The 19,736-nt window shown below is 45.8% G+C and overlaps 1 protein-coding gene across 2 annotated transcripts in view; it reads left to right on the forward strand.

Moving 5' to 3' along the window:
- KDM7A (lysine demethylase 7A) overlaps positions 1-19,736 on the forward strand; it is a 69,014-nt gene that overhangs the window by 41,449 nt on the left and 7,829 nt on the right. For both annotated transcript variants that reach the window (XM_073567624.1, XM_073567625.1), the window contains exons 3-13: positions 4,530-4,647; positions 4,887-5,047; positions 7,123-7,264; positions 7,379-7,565; positions 9,583-9,745; positions 10,140-10,227; positions 10,499-10,605; positions 10,691-10,782; positions 16,462-16,551; positions 18,086-18,292; positions 18,487-18,602. In XM_073567624.1, the coding sequence (XP_073423725.1) occupies positions 4,530-4,647; positions 4,887-5,047; positions 7,123-7,264; positions 7,379-7,565; positions 9,583-9,745; positions 10,140-10,227; positions 10,499-10,605; positions 10,691-10,782; positions 16,462-16,551; positions 18,086-18,292; positions 18,487-18,602 (1,471 nt within the window). The remainder of the gene's footprint in view (positions 1-4,529; positions 4,648-4,886; positions 5,048-7,122; positions 7,265-7,378; positions 7,566-9,582; positions 9,746-10,139; positions 10,228-10,498; positions 10,606-10,690; positions 10,783-16,461; positions 16,552-18,085; positions 18,293-18,486; positions 18,603-19,736) is intronic.

A 19,736-nucleotide genomic window follows, 5' to 3' on the forward strand; every position in this document is an offset into this window, starting at 1 on the left:
AATTTATCTTTGGGGAAAAGTCTTTGAGAACCTCAGTGAGTCAACCAATAATATCACTGAGAAAATGGAAACGGTCTTAGGAAACTTCCACCTGATGAAGACGGATCCTCCGTCGAAACGCGTTGTGGTTTAACCCCATCTCTTGTCTGAGTCTCTTTCCTGCGCTCCTAAGACCGTTTCCATTTTCTTATTGCTCCTATCCTCCATTGGAGGTTTTCGGCTGGAGCTGCGGTGGAAACCTGACGTTTTTGTCTGCCCCTGGGTTGCTTCCTAAGCGCTCCTCTATGACCGCTTATCACTGACTCTTAACCAATAATATCACGTCCTTCAAGCTTTTTCTTGCCTAGTAATCGGAGGCCTGTTTTTTGTGAACATATTGGTCTTCAGAGCCATCAAAATGATCACCAACAGCTTGTGTGTATTACAGTACCTGTCGATGTAAGGGGTCAGGGGATCCCAAATATCCAAAAATATATGATCTGGTCTTTGAGAAAAGACCAGGCTCCTTGGCTGGTCCTCTTTGACTTTCTCTGTGGTATCCTCCAAGTCTTTAAGAAAAGACCACTCTCCTTGGATGGTCCTCTTTGACCTTCCCTGTGGTATCTTCCAAGTCTTTAAGAAAAGACCACTCTCCTTGGATGGTCCTCTTTGACCTTCTCTGTGGTATCTTCCAAGTCTTTGAGGAAACGCCAGGCTCTCCTTGGATGGTCCTCTTTGACCTTCTCTGTGGTATCTTCCAAGTCTTTGAGGAAACGCCAGGCTCTCCTTGGATGGTCCTCTTTGACCTTCTCTGTGGTATCTTCCAAGTCTTTGAGGAAACGCCAGGTTCTCCTTGGATAATAATAATAAATTTTATTTCTATAGCGCTGACATACTCCGCAGCACTTTACATTTCAGAGGGGACTTGTACAGACAATATACATTACAGCATAACAATAATCACATAGATCATAACAGATGCCAAGAGGAATGAGGGCCCTGCTCGCAAGCTTACAGTCTATGAGGAAAAAAGGGGAGACACGAAAGGTGGGTGGTAACAGTTGCCCTGATTGTATGGACCAGCCATAATGTTAAGTGTGTAACAGTACGGATGCAGAGGGCTAATGGATGCATAAAGCATGTGGGAACATGATGCGGGGAACCTGGTTATGGTAAAACTTTTGGCTGTGCCACCTAGGGATAGATTAGGTTAATATGTTGAGGCGATAGGCCAGTCTGAATAAATGCGTTTTCAGGGCACGCTTAAAATTGTGGGGGTTGGGGACTAATCGTATTGACCTGGGAAGTGCATTCCAAAGAATTGGCGCAGCACGTGTATAGTCTTGAAGACGGGAGTTGGAGGTTCTGATTATTGAGGATGCTAACCTCAGGTCATCAGCAGAACGGAGGGTGTGGGTAGGATGGTATACTGAAACAAGGGAGGAGATGTAGGGTGGTGCTGAGCCATGGAGGGCTTTGTGGGTGAGGGTAATAAGTTTGTACTGGATTCTGGAGTGGATGGGTAGCCAGTTTAATGACTGGCACAAGGTAGAGGTATCGGTGTAACGATTGGCGAGGAATATGATCCTGGCAGCTGCATTCAAGACAGATTGGAGGGGGGAGAGTTTGGTAAGAGGGAGACCGATTAGTAGAGAGTTACAATAGTCAAGACGAGAATGAATAAGAGAAACAGTAAGAGTTTTTGCAGAGTCAAAAGTAAGAAAAGGTCGAATTCTAGAAATGTTTTTGAGGTGCAGATAACAAGAGCGAGCCAGTGATCGAATGTGGGGGGCAAAGGAAAGCTCAGAGTCAAGTATGACCCCAAGACTGCGGGCATGTTGCTGGGGAGTAATAGTGGAGCCACACACAGAAATGGCAATGTCGGGTATAGGTACATTAGTAGCGGGAGGAAACACCAGGAGTTCAGTCTTTGACAGGTTCAGTTTCAGATATAGTGAGGACATGATGTTAGACACAGCGTTTAGACAATCGCCGGTGTTTTCTAGAAAGACTGGCGTGATGTCAGGAGAAGAAGCGTATAATTGGGTGTCATCAGCATAGAGATGGTACTGGAAACCAAATCTACTGATTGTTTGACCAATAGGGGCAGTGTACAAGGAGAAGAGGAGGGGGCCTAGGACTCATCCTTGAGGAACCCCAACAGTAAGGGGAAGATGAGAGGAGGAGGAACCGGCAAAAGATTCAGTAAAGGAGCGGTCAGAGAGATAGGAGGAGAACCAGGAGAGAACGGTGTCCTTGAGGCCAATGGAATGGAGCATAGTGAGGAGGAGCTGATGATCCACAGTGTCGAATGCTGCAGAGAGATCCAGGAGAATTAGCATGGAGTAATGACCAATAGCTTTAGCTGTTAGTAGATCATTAGAGACTTTAGTGAGGGCAGTTTCAGTAGAATGTAAAGAGCGGAAACCGGATTGGAGAGGGTCAAGAAGAGAGTTTTCTGAGAGATAGCGGATAAGACGGGAGTGGACCAGGCGTTCCAGGAGTTTAGAGATGAAGGGAAGATTAGAGACAGGTCTATAGTTAGCGGCACAGTTTTGGTCGAGGGATGTATTTTTAAGTAGTGGATGTATGATGGCATGCTTAAATGAGGAAGGAAAGATACCAGAAGAGAGAAAGAGGTTAAATGGATGGTCCTCTTTGACCACCTCTGTGGTATCTTCCAAGTCTTTGAGGAAACACCAGGCTATTCTTGGATGGTCCTTTGACCTTCTCTGTGGTATGTTCCAAGTCTTTGAGGAAACACCAGGCTCTACTTGGATGGTCCTCTTTGACCTTCTCTGTGGGATTAGCTCAAACCCTGCAGATCTATATTAGAGTCCAGCGTTATTTATGTTTTGGTGGCAAACCTTTTAACGATCCCAAAAATCTTCCCTAGTACCAGAGTTTGAAGGTGATAAGTTTAGGGTAAGTGTCCAAGTCATGTCGAGGTTTGGTCTGAGAAGACACTGGACTTGATGGGTCAGTTACCCAAAGCAGACTTCTACCTGGAGTTTCCGTGGCCGGCAGTGTGTTGCCATACACACCCGGTGCCTACCTGTAAATGAGCCATGTGAAGATACCACCCATGTTGCCACCTGACTTCTTTGAAAAACTTGTCGGTGGAGAACCTCTGGCAGCTGCTATTTTTGAAATCCTGAGTGTCCGTGGGACTTAAATTTTTAAAGTTTTAGGCTCAACTTTTTTTTTTATTTTACTTTTTGGCACCGTTTTTGAAACCTCATTGTTCTTCTTTCTCTGACGACTCGACAGTAATTATCACTTTTGATGGTTGGCCAAGTGGTAGCTGTTACATGAGCATCTGTGTAATTTCCATAATGATCGTAATCATTTGACACATCCTGTTGAATGATTCGCTAACGCTGGTATACCGACCAACACTCGCCATCTTTGTTTATCCACTTGGTTAAATACTCTTTTGAAGAGCCTTGACTTGTCCTTTGTAAATGAGCCGCCTGCAATACAGGAGGGCAACCCATGAACGGTGTCTTTGTTTTTAGGAGAGAAAAAAAAGCGACCATGTTTTTTCTTAATTCTGAAGCTCTTAGGAGTCTGGGTTCCAGCCCAATTGAATTTACATGGTCATTGGACTGAAGCACGACACGTACCCATTGTAGAAAAGTGAATCATCTCCTTTTCTCATAAGCATTTTTTAATGTATTTTGTTTATTTTGTTTTTTACCCAGTGTTAATTCCGCTGTTCTTTTGAATCCGGCATGGTCTTTCTTTCCTTCCTGCTCCTCTCCGTTCCTGAGATATGACCTCTCTTTCTCCGTATATAAATTTTATTTTTGTTAGCCAAGTGGGGGTGCTCTTCGTGACCACGCCCACAAGAGTTGATGTAGACGACCTGTTGGCTAAAAAGACTAGATTAACATGAAAGGGCCGTATCTCGGGAACAGAGAGGCACAAGAAAAACAACGTCGGATTCCGGAGAACAGAGGCTTTTACACCACGTTAAAAAAGAAATTAGATTTATGGCAAGTGACAGGTCCTCTTTAAAGGGAATCTGGCAGCTTTTTTATGTAATGGAATTTTTGATCAGTATTTTATAGAGCAATAGAAGAGGAGCAGATTGATTATATAGATTAATGGGAAAAAATTTAGTAGAACTTGTATTTTTTTTAATTGAAATTTTTATCCTTAGGAGTCAAGTGGGCGGTCCTTTTTAGTAATTGGCAACTAAGCCCGCCTACTTGACTCTCAAGCATAGAAAGAGTAGGGATTTCAATTAGCATTGTTAAATCTCTTTCCCCAAGCCAATATATCAGTCTGCTCATCTCCTCCTGCATTATGACATGCCGCCTGCAGATCGGACACCATGTGCAACGTGACTAGTTCCCTTAAAGGGATCTGGGGTAACTATAAATGGTGTGAAGGACAGTGACTATCTTGATATTTCACAGTCAGTTGTTTCCATTGAATCTCTTGAAGTCTTCTCCGTTGTAGTAGAATGTCTCGGCCCCCGTTGTCTGCCTGTCTTCCATGTTTTACCATTGTGCCCACTAATTGTTATCCCTGGCTTCCCCTAGTGAAGAAGAGGAGGAACTGGCATAGACATGACTACACCGAGGCAGACGATGGCAGCAAGCCAGTGCAAGCAGGAACGAGGACCTTTGTGCAGCAACTTCGAGCCCGGTCCTTCCCAAGGTATATGTGGTGATGTCAAGTGGTGGTACACATTAAGAACACCACCCTCTCGAAAATCACATGGTCGCCGCTTTGGTTCAAGGAACCATTGAAATCTGATGTTATCTTCAAAAAGAACAATGACCCGTAATTGGAGAACAATCCTTAGTGGGTTCTTTACGCTGAGGTCCATGACCCCGAAATATGGCAGCCCCTTGTATGGCAAATATACACAATGACATCACTTACTCATTTTTCAGCGCCGATGATATTATTTTACGGATGAACGGCAGCCACCTGACACAGCGGTACTTGGAGAAGCATGGATTCAACAGTCCAATCATCGTGCCAGAAATGGAGGGCCTGGGCCTCAGACTTCCACCTCCCACCTTTTCGGTTATGGACGTGGAGCGATATGTTGGTAAGGATCCAGGTACCTTCTATGATCCGCGTAGAGATGGGTAATACGCTTAGCGGGCATGAAGTTAAGCCCTGGTAATGCTCTAATTAGTCCACTATTTTGGCTAGTCACTGGGAGCACCATTAGGGGTATAGAGAATGGCACCAGTGTATTGAAAACCTCATGCAAAAGTGGTGCCAGTGCCCTGGCATTCTCATGTAAAAATGGCGTAAATATCTTGGCAGCCTCGGGGGGAGGGGGGGACGGGCACCAATGTCTTGGCAGCCGCGGTGGGGAAAAGTGGCACCCAAGGTCTTAGCAGTCTCGGTGGGGAAAAGTGGCGCCAAGGTCTTGACAGCCTTGGGGGGATGGGGAAATGTGGTGCCAAGATCTTGGCAGCTTTGGAGGAGGGGGAAGGGAAAAGGGCACCAAGATCTTGGCAGCCTCTCGGGAAGGGTGAAGGGAAAGGGGCGCCAAGGTCTTGGCAGCCTCTGGGGTGGGGGGAGGTGCGCCAAGGTCTTGGCAGCCTCAGGGGAAGGGAAAGGAACGCCAAAGTCTTGGCAGCCGTGGGGGTGGAAGGGAAAGGGGCTCCAAGGTCCTGGCAGCCTCGTGGGTGGTGAGGGGGCACCAAGGTCTTGGCAGCCTCCTCCTTTGTATAGTCATCTTGGCTTCCACCGATAATCTGAATCCTTGATCAGATCAGTAGTGTGTGGCTGCTCACTTTCCCTACAGTGGCCTTTTCAGGGGAAAGATGGTATTGCAGAGCGCTCATTCAGATGAATATGGGACCATGTGATAGATGGCTGGATAGAGCTGGAGTCGCCCACAATATGGTCGTGTGACCCCCTTCCTTTAGAGAGGCTGAAAACCTTTTAATATGATGAGCAGTTGCTCTGGTGTCTCTGCCGCCACTTTTCTTGAGGAAATGATAGAAATATTGGGGAAATTACTTTGCCTTCAGTCTCAGATTTAGGCCGTTGTGCATGGGTTCCTGTCGAAATGTCTTGTTCCTTTTTTTTTATTTCACGACCGCACACCCATAAAAATAATAATGGCAGTAATTGCGCCTGGCTATGCGCCGTGGCCATGGCGGTGCCGCTGCACAGATGTGAGCCACGGATGTGATCTAATTAGATGACGGCGTCTGAGCGATACATTATGTGAAGATCGTCTCTCTGCGCTCGTTCAGCGCCGTTGTGGGATTTCTATAGGATTAACCCGCAATATATTTTTCCTTCGTTCCCCCGTTTTCGACAAGGTCCAGGATGCCAGGCTTTTTAATCTATCTTTGGCCGCTTTCCCACTTCCATTTTTGGCTCGCTTCTTACGTCTGGAGCGGGGATTCTGCCTCTTGTTTATTTGTACTTTATGGGCGCAATTATCCGATACTCCGGAACGCTTCCTGGCAAACCGTGCCATTAGGACAGCAGATGGCACAATGCCCATGGGTGAAGCAAACGCGCATGTTAATGTGCTCGGTCGGAGATGTGCACGGATTCGACAGACGTAGGTAGAGTAAGGCTTCCAGTCCCTGCAGACCTGGCGAAATTAAAAAGGGGTCGCGTTGGTCACGACGATTCGCTGCAGGATTCACTTTGACGAGTGGAATAAATCTGTTTTCGGTCACGTTCTTGCAAATGCGTCTGGAGCTGAATGAATTGGATCACAGAGACACTTTTTGCCATTCAAAAGAGCCCCAAAAAAAACCTTTAGATGTCGCCCTTCTTCACTGGGAGCAAAAGATCAGGCATGTTAAAATACAATATGTCCAATCCTACTTACATCCGCCATGAGGGGATTGTTGGGGGGAGGCCACCATAGTCATTGGCTACTGCCACCAATTCAGATCTAACGTCTATATGGTAGACCGTTCACACTAATATTATATAGCAGTATATCTTTTTCTAAAAAGATCAGACATATTGAAACCCAACATGACCAATCCTGTGTTTTACTAATAAATGCCGTCAAGAGGTCACCATAAACATTCGTTAGCCGTTGCCACCAAAGCCTTATATGTAGCCAGCCTGTCTTAACACCAACTTACTGAAATACTATATGCCGCCCCTTTACTTTTCCACAATCCTTTTTTGCAGGTGGGGACAAAATTATAGATGTCATCGATGTGGCAAGGCAAGCTGACAGCAAGATGAAGCTCCGAAATTTTGTAAAATATTTCATGAACGTCGACCGACCCAAAGTATTAAACGTCATCAGCCTGGAATTCTCCGACACCAAGTAAGCTCTTATTAGATCTGTAGACCTCGTATGTACATTCCTCCCCCCTCTGACCCCATCGTCCTGGATTTTTTAGTACACGTCTGAGGCTATTTTTTTTATTTGTCATTTTAGGATGTCTGAGTTGGTTAAAGTACCAGATATCGGTAAAAAATTGTCTTGGGTAGAGAATTACTGGCCAGACGACTCCGTCTTCACAAAGCCCTTTGTTCAAAAGTATTGCCTGATGGGAGTGGAGGACAGCTACACCGATTTCCACATAGACTTTGGTGGCACTTCCGTCTGGTATCACGTCTTATGGGTAAGCGCCGTGCGAAGTGCCCTGTGTGAATGGAGCGATGGCAGTGCATGCGCAACATAGCCTTGAACTAGTCTATGGAACTGATGGAGATAAAGTACTGCAATATCTCCAGTAATCCAACAGACAATGAATGGAGACATGTCGAACATGCGCGGCCATCACGTCACTGGCCTTGAAAAGAGGGAGCTGGAGTTCCCTGCTTTAGTGATGGATATGGCTTAATACAGTGCCCCGATATCTCCAGTACTCCACTAATAGTACAGTGGTCTGATATCTCTGGTACTCCAATAGTAGTACAGTGCCCCGCTATCTCTGGTACCCCAATAGTAGTACGGTGCTCCGCTCTCTCCGGTACTGCTATAGTAGTACAGTGCCCCGCCCTCTCCTGTACTGCTATAGTAGTACAGTGCCCCGCCCTCTCCGGTACTCCAATAGCAGCAGTGCCCCACTATCTCCGGTACTCCAATAGTAGTACAGTGCCTCGCCATCTCCGGTACTTCAAAAGTAGTAGAGTGCCTCGCTATCTCCGTTACTCCAAAAGTAGTACAGTGCCCCGCCATCTCCGGTACTGCAATAGTAGTACAGTGACCCGCCATCTCCGGTACTCCAATAGTAGTACAGTGCCCCGCCATCTCCGGTACTGCAATAGTAGTACAGTGACCCGCTATCTCCGGTACTCCAATAGTAGTACAGTGACCCGCTATCTCCGGTACTCCAATAGTAGTACAGTGACTCGCCATCTCCGGTACTTCAAAAGTAGTAGAGTGCCTCGCTATCTCCGTTACTCCAAAAGTAGTACAGTGCCCCGCCATCTCCGGTACTGCAATAGTAGTACAGTGACCCGCCATCTCCGGTACTCCAATAGTAGTACAGTGCCCCGCCATCTCCGGTACTGCAATAGTAGTACAGTGCCCCGCTATCTCCGGTACTCCAATAGTAGTACAGTGCCCCGCTATCTCCGGTGCTCAGATAGTAGTACAGTGACCCGCTATCTCCGGTACTCCAATAGTAGTACAGTGCCTCGCCATCTCCGGTACTTCAAAAGTAGTACAGTGCCTCGCTATCTCCGTTACTCCAAAAGTAGTACAGTGCCCCGCCATCTCCGGTACTGCAATAGTAGTACAGTGACTCGCCATCTCCGGTACTCCAATAGTAGTACAGTGCCCCGCCATCTCCGGTACTGCAATAGTAGTACAGTGACCCGCTATCTCCGGTACTCCAATAGTAGTACAGTGACCCGCTATCTCCGGTGCTCAGATAGTAGTACAGTGACCCGCTATCTCCGGTACTCCAATAGTAGTACAGTGACCCGCTATCTCCGGTACTCCAATTGGAAATAAGCGAAGCTGTGTTGCGAATGCACGGCTGTGAGCACGCCGACCCAGAAAAGGCATTGGAGTTCTCTGCTTGAAAGCATTGATGGCAGTACAGCAGCAGTTCAGCACCTGATCTCCTGCAGTCCAGTAGACAATGAATGGCCATCTTGTCGCTGATCTTATCAAGGCTGCTCTGCTGGAGATCTCTGCTGGAAAGGAGTGATGGTAGCACATGGACATCGCTGGTCCATTTCTTGTCTTATGGGATGGACAAATCGGGTGGTGTAGTATTCTATCTCCAGCAGTCCAATAGACAATCAATCAAGCTGTGTTGCGCATACTTGGCCATCATGATCCTCAGAAGAAGGCTCCTGGAGTTGATGGTAGCGCATGCGCAGCACTGCTTCTTTTCTTATCTACGGGCATGACAGAAATGGGCTGCTGTTCTATGATATCTCTTAGTCCAATAGACAATGAATGCAGCTATATTGCCCATGCAATCCTGAGACGAGGCTGCTGAGGTGCCAGTACATCTTTACTACTATGGCAGTCCAATAGACAATGAATGGAGCGGTAATGCGCATGTGCAGCCATTGCTTCATTTACACAGATCTCTTGAACACCCCCCTGTTTTTAGGATTTTGTTAGGTCCCAGAATTTAGGGCTTGACCCCAAATATAATCGTCCTTTTTCACTTCCAGGGGGAGAAGATTTTCTACTTGATAAAGCCCACGGATGAGAACCTGGCCCTGTACGAATCCTGGAGCTCTTCAGTTACCCAAAGCGAGGAGTTTTTTGGGGACAAGGTGGATAACTGTTACAAGTGCGTGCTGAAACAGGGGCACACGCTCTTTCTCCCAACCGGTAAGTCAGAAGAACCCAGCCAACCCAAAGCTAGGCAGAACAGCCTCAATATAGAAGTTGTGTATTATTAAAAGGGGTTGGCTCGGATTAGAAAAACTTTTTTTTTTTTTAATTTCAAAAAGAAATACTGCCACCATCTCTACAGGTAGACTGTGGTATTTCAACCCGGTCCCATTCACTTCAATGGAGCTGAGCGCCGCAGTGCCACTCACAACCTGTCTTGAGGTGTGGTGCTGTTTTGTAAAGAAAGCCACCATGTTTTTTCCAAACCTTTTAGTTTTTTGGGGTTTTTTGTTAGTTTCGTACCACCCTGAAAAAAAAACCAAAACCTTTTCATGATTTTTTTTTTTTTTTTACTGCATTTCGGATATTTTAATATATTCTTCGTTTACAGGCTGGATTCACGCTGTCCTCACGTCTCAGGATTGCATGGCCTTTGGTGGGAACTTTCTGCACAACCTAAACATTGGCATGCAGCTCAGGTAAAAAATTAATTTTTTTTTAATTTTTCTGATACGAAGTTCCAAATCTTCAGCTTTTGCGAAGAGATGAATGATAAAATTCTGGCTTCCTGCAACCACCACTAGAGGGAGCTCACTGCATACCACTTTGTGATTAAGCTTAATGTATAGGCTGCATGCAGTGAGCTCCCCCTAGTGGTGATTGCAGTGCAGATTTATTTATTTATTTTTTACAAATCTGCCTACAAGAAATGAAATGTGTGACCAAGACCTTTTTTTTTTTTTTTTTAAGGTGTTATGAGATGGAAAAACGATTGAAGACCCCAGATCTCTTCAAGTTCCCTTTCTTTGAGGCAATTTGTTGGTTTGTGGCCAAAAACCTACTTGAAACTTTGAAAGGTAAAAGTCGCCGCTATGCGATACCCGAAGGCTACAAATCCTCTAAGATGACTGTCTGACCACTCTCTCGCGTTGCCTCTCGCAGAGCTCAGAGAAGATGGCTTCCATCCTCCAAATTATTTAAAGCAAGGTGTGAAGGCGTTAATCACCGCGCTGAAGAGCTGGATGAAGAAAGAAGTAAGTCACTAACATGGGAATGTGTCCTCAATAAGTTACCTATTGTCCAAATCTGACTTTTTATGTTTAATCTTTAAATGTATGTCTTTATATAATATTTGTTTCAATTTTCCCATATATATATTAGCAACTGTGAAAATATTTTGAGAGAGATATCATAGAATCTATATGATTCTATGATATCTCTCTCAAAATATTTTCACAGTTGCTAAGCTTAATACTAGACTCAGAAGTCCTGTAAAGAGCGCTTTTCAGTTATCTCATCACAGACAGGATTAAATGACTGATAACACCTCTATATACAGTAGATAGCACAGGATCCACCATACACAATAGGTGATGTCACAGCTCACCTCCTCCCCCTCCTCTACAATGACTGATAACACCTCTATATACAGTAGATAACACAGGATCCACCATTCACAATAGGTGATATCACAGCTCACCTCCCCCTCCTGTACAATAACTGATAACTCCTTTATATAAAGTAGATAACACAGTATCCACCATACACACTAGGTGGTGTCACAGCTCACCTCCTCCTCCTGTACAATGGCTGATAACACCTCTATATACAGTAGATAACACAGTATCCACCATTCACAATAGGTGATATCACAGCTCACCTCCTCCTCCTGTACAATGACGGATAACCAGGGCTGTGGAGTCGGTAAGCCAAACCTGCGACTCCGACTCCTCAATTTCCCTTACACCGACTCCAACTCCGACTCCCACATATATTGCTTATATTTAAGTGAAAAATTTATTGTAGTACAATGTGAACATCAGACATTTAATCATTTTTATGATACAATAGTCAAGATATTTAGATAGAACATATTTACTTTGTTCCCTTGTCTGTAGAGGAGGAGCTTCACTGGTGCTGGAGTGCAGCACTGACTTATCTCAGCTAAGACAAACCCTAGATCCTCAGGCTACATTCACATCATGGGCATAGCCAGGATCAAGCCTATGGGGAGGGGCAGAACCTCATACTGTTCCGCAGAACCTCATACTGCACACCCCTACACTTGAAAATAAAGCCTGCACCTTAAGGCTGTGTGCACACGCTGCGGATTAGGTGCGGATTCATCCGCGCGGATTTTGTTAAATCCGCAGGTGAAACCGCAGGTCAAAATACCTGCGGTTTTACCTGCGGATTGCTCTGCGGTTTTGCCCTGCGGTTTTTCATCTCCTCATTGGAGGAGATGGCAAACCGCAGCAGAATCCGCAGAAAGAATTGACATGTCAATTCTTTCTGCGGATTGAAAACCGCAGATGATCCGCGCGGAAAATTCCGCACCGTCTGCACTGCGGTTTTTGATTCCCATAGGGAATCATGGTACTGTACACCGCAGCAGAAACTGCTGCGGGTCCGCAGCGGCCAAAACCGCTGCGGAACCGCAGCAAAATCTGCAGCGTGTGCACACAGCCTAAGAAGATGTGGTGAATGCAGTCTATTTATTCCAACTATCAATTGATGTTGATGTGTTCTGAAGACTAGCAATGCCTGTCCTGGGCATCCTTTTGGGCAGCTATGAGGTGTACCTGACTGGTGCTAAAAAAAAAGGAGTGTTAGTCTGTGTGCTACCCGGCTTTCATTCTTTTTGGTACAGATAAGATATGGATAGACAGATATGGATAAATGGATAGATAGAGCAGATTTCTAATCTGCTTTTGCTATTGAAAAACATTATCTATGAGCTCGAAAACCTTTCAGGTGATGCGTTTTTTTTAAAAGCTGATCTGCTTTTGCAGCTGAAAAACGTATCCTCAAAAAATGCAGCAAAAACGCTGTGTGTGAATGTAGCCTTAGATCAGGAATAGAACAGCCATTTATAGGACACTAGCTGAAGAGCCCGGCGCTGCCCGGGCATAGTAACTAACTGTGGTTAGTTATAACAAATTATAATGTATGTGTGTATATATATATATGTGCAGAGCCCCACCCACTCCGCATAGCAACATTCACTATAATATCCCACATCATCCCGTCAGCCAGAGCCACCGGACTACTACCCCTAATATCCCACATCATCCCGTCAGCCAGAGCCACCGGACTACTACCCCTAATATCCCACATCATCCCGTCAGCCAGAGCCACCGGACTACTACTACTAATATCCCACATCATCCCGTCAGCCAGAGCCACCGGACTACTACTACTAATATCCCACATCATCCCGTCAGCCAGAGCCACCGGACTACTACTACTAATATCCCACATCATCCCGTCAGCCAGAGCCACCGGACTACTACTACTAATATCCCACATCATCCCGTCAGCCAGAGCTACCGGACTACTACCCCTAATATCCCACATCATCCCGTCAGCCAGAGCTACCGGACTACTACCCCTAATATCCCACATCATCCCATCAGCCAGAGCCACCGGACTACTACCCCTAATATCCCACATCATCCCGTCAGCCAGAGCTACCGGACTACTACCCCTAATATCCCACATCATCCCGTCAGCCAGAGCTACTGGACTACTACCACTAATATCCCACATCATCCCGTCAGCCAGAGCTACCGGGCTACTACCCCTAATATCCCACATCATCCCGTCAGCCAGAGCCACCGGACTACTACCCCTAATATCCCACATCATCCCGTCAGTCAGAGCCACCGGACTATTACCACTAATATCCCACATCATCCCGTCAGCCAGAGCCACCGAACTACTACCCCTAATATCCCACATCCCGTCAGCCAGAGCCACCGGGACTACTACCCCTAATATCCCACATCATCCCGTCAGCCAGAGCCACCGGACTACTACCCCTAATATCCCACATCATCCCGTCAGCCAGAGCCACCGGACTACTAGCACTAATATCCCACATCATCCCGTCAGCCAGAGCCACCGAACTACTACCCCTAATATCCCACATCCCGTCAGCCAGAGCCACCGGGACTACTACCCCTAATATCCCACATCATCACCTCAGCCAGAGCCCCCGGACTACTACCCCTAATATCCCACATCATCCCGTCAGCCAGAGCCACCGGACTACTAGCACTAATATCCCACATCATCCCGTCAGCCAGAGCCACCGGACTACTAGCACTAATATCCCACATCATCCCGTCAGCCAGAGCTACCGGACTACTACCCCTAATATCCCACATCATCCCCTCAGCCAGAGCCACCGGACTACTACCACTAATATCCCACTTCATCCCGTCAGCCAGAGCCACCGGACTACTACCCCTAATATCCCACATCATCCCGTCAGCCAGAGCCACCGGACTACTACCCCTAATATCCCACATCATCCCGTCAGCCAGAGCCACAGGACTACTACCACTAATATCCCACATCATCCCGTCAGCCAGAGTCACCTGACTACTACCCCTAATATCCCACATCATCCCGTCAGCCAGAGTCACCGGACTACTACCCCTAATATCCCACATCATCCCGTCAGCCAGAGCCACCGGACTACTACCCCTAATATCCCACATCATCCCGTCAGCCAGAGCCACCGGACTACTACCCCTAATATCCCACATCATCCCGTCAGCCAGAGCCACCGGACTACTACCCCTAATATCCCACATCATCCCGTCAGCCAGAGCCACAGGACTACTACCACTAATATCCCACATCATCCCGTCAGCCAGAGCCACCGGACTACTACCCCTAATATCCCACATCATCCCGTCAGCCAGAGTCACCGGACTACTACCCCTAATATCCCACATCATCCCGTCAGCCAGAGCCATTGGACTACTACCCCTAATATCCCACATCATCCCGTCAGCCAGAGTCACCGGACTACTACCCCTAATATCCCACATCATCCCGTCAGCCAGAGCCACCGGATTACTACCCCTAATATCCCACATCATCCCGTCAGCCAGAGCCACCAGACTACTACCCCTAATATCCCACATCATCCCGTCAGCCAGAGCCACCGGATTACTACCCCTAATATCCCACATCATCCCGTCAGCCAGAGCCATCGGACTACTACCCCTAATATCACACATCATCCCGTCAGCCTGGGGTCAGAACCAGAGCGCTGAGTGGATTTGCCATGACTTCCATACCAATGATCCCTTTAATAGAAGCCTGGGGTGAGAATCAGAGCGCTCAGGGATTTACCCTAACTTCCATACCGGAGATCCCTTTAAGAGACCCTGGGGTCAGAACCACAGAGCTGAGTGGAACGGTCCTCATTTCCTTTACAGGGATACCTTTGAGAAGCCCGGGGTCAGAACCAGAGCGCTTAGTGAAATTGCGCTAACTTCCATACCAATGAACCCTTTACGTGGGAAGATGTGCCTATGGGGTGGAGGATGTGTGATGGGTATATGGGAACGGGAGGGGGATTCATCTGTCATGTCCTCTCTACTCCTTTCTGGGGGGCAGACAATGGCTGGGAGCTTATGTTCCCAGGGATGCTAGATTTCTCCCACCATGTCAGTGTCTGCTGAGGTGTTGTCAAGTGGGAAAACTTGCTCATAGCAACCAATCACAGCTCACTTTCTTTTAACCAGCTCTGGTGAAATGAGAGATGCTTAGTGATTGGCTGCAAGGAAAACTGTTGCTCATAGCAACCAATCACAGCTCAGCTTCTTTTGAACAGCTCTGGTGAAATGAAAGATGCTTCGTGATTGGTTAGTGATACACACATGCATACATACAGTACATACATACATTCAGTTTTATATATAGAGATTTCATAACTTTCCTAAATTTCTTTGAAAAAATATACAGCACATTCTGCATTGAACTACTGTACAAAATTTATTATATATTTTAGGAGTCGGAGTCCGTCCATTTTATACCGACACCGACTCCACGACTCAGTCTCCACAGCCCTGCTGATAACACCTCTATATACAGTAGGTAGCATAGAATCCAGCATTCACAATAGATGTTACAGCTCACCTCCTTCTTCTGTACAATGACTGTAACACCTCTATATACAGTAGATAACACAACACAGGATCCACCATTCACAATAGGTGATATCACAGCTCACCTCCTCCTCCTGTACAATGACTGATAACACCTCTATATACAGTAGATAACACATGATCCTCCATTCACAACAGATGTCACAGCTCACCTCCTTCTCTTCCTGTGCAGTGACCTTTGCCCAGATTAGAGCATGCTCAGAAGACACTTGTATACAAACAAACAGGGTCGGAGTCAGTATTTGTCACTGTCCCTGTACCTAACAGGGTGCGGCCTTCTAATATTAGTGGCCAGTCTGAAAATTACCATATTTTTTTTTAAATGTATAAAGTGATCTTAAAAATAAGTAAAAAAAAAATCAAATTTAAAAAGGAACAAAGCTTTTTTTTTTTTTTTTTTTTTTGAGACCTTCCCTGTAAGTTGTGGTTCCTGGGAGGACCTGTCAGTAAGTGTCATATTTCGCTGCAGTGCCCCCAATGGGAAACTTGCGTATTGCAACGGATAGGTTTGGCGCTTTAATACTGGACTGGTGTGGGAGACCCTACACTGTTGGGGTCCAGCTGTTATGGTGGCACCCAGTCCCTGGAAATGGGGTGGGGGATCCATACAAGATCAATAATATTAGGGACCTAAGAGATGTGGGGCCCCCACTATTATCTTGTAGGGTGTCTGATCAGTCTTGTGGGGGACTTGCCGGGTGGGCGTACAATAACGTGACCCTCTCCTGACACTAGTCTTCTCTCCAGTCTGTAGCAGAACACGCTTTTGAAATCCCAGAAAACATCAGACCCGGGAATCTCGTTAAAGAGCTGTCTAAAGTGATTCGCTCTGTGGAGGTGAGTGCGCGACACTGACACTAGGGATAATAACCTGGAAGGAAGAAGGCGTGGTAGAGCACCGCGCCTTGGTGAAGCCCCCCGTCTGAAATATCCCATAATCCAGAAAGGATTAAAAAAAATACATTTATAGAAGATTTTTTTATTTATTTTATTCTTAACCGAGTTAACTGAGAAACTGTCAGTGAGCTCACTTTGATGGGAAATTGCAAATGTTTCCGTCCTTTTATGAAGCCCTCATTTATAATCACATCATATCTTGACGTGAACTTTGACATCATAAACCAGTAAAAAGGAGCTTAAAATAGAAGACAAAACAGTTACAGATTTTTATATATTATATATATTTTTTTTTTTAAGCTCCTCTGTGCTGATTTACGACCTCATTAAAGTTCACGTCCAATTTGATGTGGTTATAAATGAGCACGGAAGGGTTCAGAATAAGAAAGAGAATCCCTCAGGGAACTCATTCTTATCTGTTTTTTGTTTTTTTTGTTTGTTTTTTTTTTCCAACCCCTCTGCGCTCACTTATAGCCACATCATACCGACATGAACTTTGATGAGGTCATAAATTAGCACTGAGGAGCTTAAAAAAAAAAAAAAAAATGATATAGTTGAAGTTTGTAACTAGCTTTTTTTAAGCTGATTTATGACCTCATCAGAGGAGCTTAAAAAATGTATAGTTACAAACATCAACCCTTTTTTTTGTTTGTTTTTACAGCCCCTCCTTGCAGATTTATGACCTCATGAAAGTTCATATTAGAATTGGTGTGTTTATAAATGAGAGATATATGGATAAGAACATGTTCACTGATGGAATATCTGTTAGTTCTGAGCCCTTCTTTGCTTATTTGTGACCACACCAAACAGCACAGGGGGGGGGGGGGAGACAGTTACAAGCTCCCATCAGAATGAGCTCACTGACTGATTCTCTGTTGACTCATTTTACAGCCAGCAATGTGTACATTTTTCAGCGTTTCCTTCTTTGTATGTTGTACCTCGGCAGCACGCGTACTTTGCTTTCCCTTACTGATGCCTCTGCTTCCTACGTCGGATTTCTATCTTGGGACCTGTACATTCAATTAGCTGTTATTGCCTAATCCAGAGATCATGCGGGGACCGCCGCGGACTCCCTGCGGGCTACGATTGTGAAGTCGCTCTCATTTCCCCACCGAGCCGCTTTGTGGAGCGTGGTGACTTTTTTTTTTTTTTTTTTTTTGTGCCTGACAAACATTTATTATTGAGAAATCATTTGGATAAAGGCCACAACGGTCTGGAAACAATGGCATAAATGACGGATGTGAATGGCGCTATGCAGGGAATGCTGGGAGATGGGAGATCGCAGGTACTACAGTGCAGGGTAGTGATTGGTTTTCCTGCACTAGTTTTTACATCAGTCCACAGTATGCAACACTTTCCAGAATGCAAATCACAAAGAGAAATTTTAGTGATTCCAGCTCTGAAGTTTGCAGAATTGTGAGCGCAGCTCTGGAAATGTTATAAAGTATGTGAAATTCATGCACTTTGATTGCAGGAGGAGGGGAGCAAGCCAGTCAAATCTCAGGGAATCCATGGGCTGTGTCCACTCTCCCGATCCTCGCACGAGAACCCCTCTCATCATTCCAAGCGGAAAGCCAGGCGGCTGCGGGACCACGCGAGCAAAGCGCCATCCAACCTCGATATCCTAGAGCACCACACCAAGGAGGTGCTGAGAAGGCTGGAGGTGTCTCCATGGCAAGAGGTGAGAGTCCATGGATTGCCATGGTCCAGAGGTCGTGTCTGATAGTGTAGCTTGGCTCCATTGAAGTGAATGAGACAAAGTTGCAGTACCACACACAACCTGCGGATAAAAGTGGCGCTGTTTTTTTAGGGGGTAAACAAGTAAATTATTCTATTTCTGTAAAGTCTTTTAATCAACATATGGTTTGTTCTTAGGATATGGGCACTTATAAACTGAATATGAAGTCCCTACAGCCTACATCAACGGTGCCGGACAAGAAAATGGAAGACAATGATGTCCGCCTGCTGCTGTCCAATGGAAGGATAGTAAGGTGTGTACACAGTGACTGCACCATCAGAATAGTGAGTGCAGCTCTGGAGTATAATGCAGGATGTAACTTAGGATCAGTAATGTAATGTATGTACACAGTGACTGCACCAGCAGAATAGTGAGTGCAGCTCTGGAGTATAATACAGGATGTAACTCAGGATCAGTAATCTAATGTATGTACACAGTGACTGCACCAGCAGAATAGTGAGTTCAGCTCTGGGGTATAATACAGGAGGTAACTCAGGATCAGTAATGTATGTACACAGTGACTGCACCAGCAGAATAGTGAGTGCAGCTCTGTAGTATAATACAGGATGTAACTCAGGATCAGTAATGTAATGTATGTACACAGTGACTGCACCAGCAGAATAGTGAGTGCAGCTCTGGAGTATAATATAGGAGGTAACTTGGGATCAGTAATGTATGTACACAGTGACTGCACCAGCAGAATAGTGAGTGCAGCTCTGGAGAATAATACAGGATGTAACTCAGAATCAGTAATGTAATGCATGTACACAGTGACTGCACCAGCAGAATAGTGAGTGCAGCTCTGGAGTATAATATAGGAGGTAACTTAGGATCAGTAATGCATGTACACAGTGACTGCACCAGCAGAATAGTGAGTGCAGCTCTGGAGTATAATACAGGAGGTAACTCAGGATCAGTAATGTAATGTATGTACACAGTGATTGCACCAGCAGAATAGTGAGTGCAGCTCTGGAGTATAATATAGGAGGTAACTTGGGATCAGTAATGTAATGCATGTACACAGTGACTGCACCAGCAGAATAGTGAGTGCAGCTCTGGAGTATAATACAGGATGTAACTCAGGATCAGTAATGTATGTACACAGTGACTGCACCAGCAGAATAGTGAGTGCAGCTCTGGAGTATAATACAGGAGGTAACTCAGGATCAGTAATGTAATGTATGTACACAGTGATTGCACCAGCAGAATAGTGAGTGCAGCTCTGGAGGTAACTCAGGATCAGTAATGTAATGTATGTACACAGTGACTGCACCAGCGGAATAGTGAGTGCTGCTCTGGGGTATAATACAGGATATAACTCAGGATCAGTAATGTATGTACACAGCAGAATAGTGAGTGCAGCTCTGGAGTATAATACAGGAGGTAA

The sequence above is a fragment of the Dendrobates tinctorius genome, unplaced genomic scaffold (genome assembly GCF_039654945.1).
Source record: "Dendrobates tinctorius isolate UK_male_01 unplaced genomic scaffold, ASM3965494v1 ptg000020l, whole genome shotgun sequence".
NCBI classification, from domain to species: Eukaryota; Metazoa; Chordata; class Amphibia; order Anura; family Dendrobatidae; genus Dendrobates; species Dendrobates tinctorius.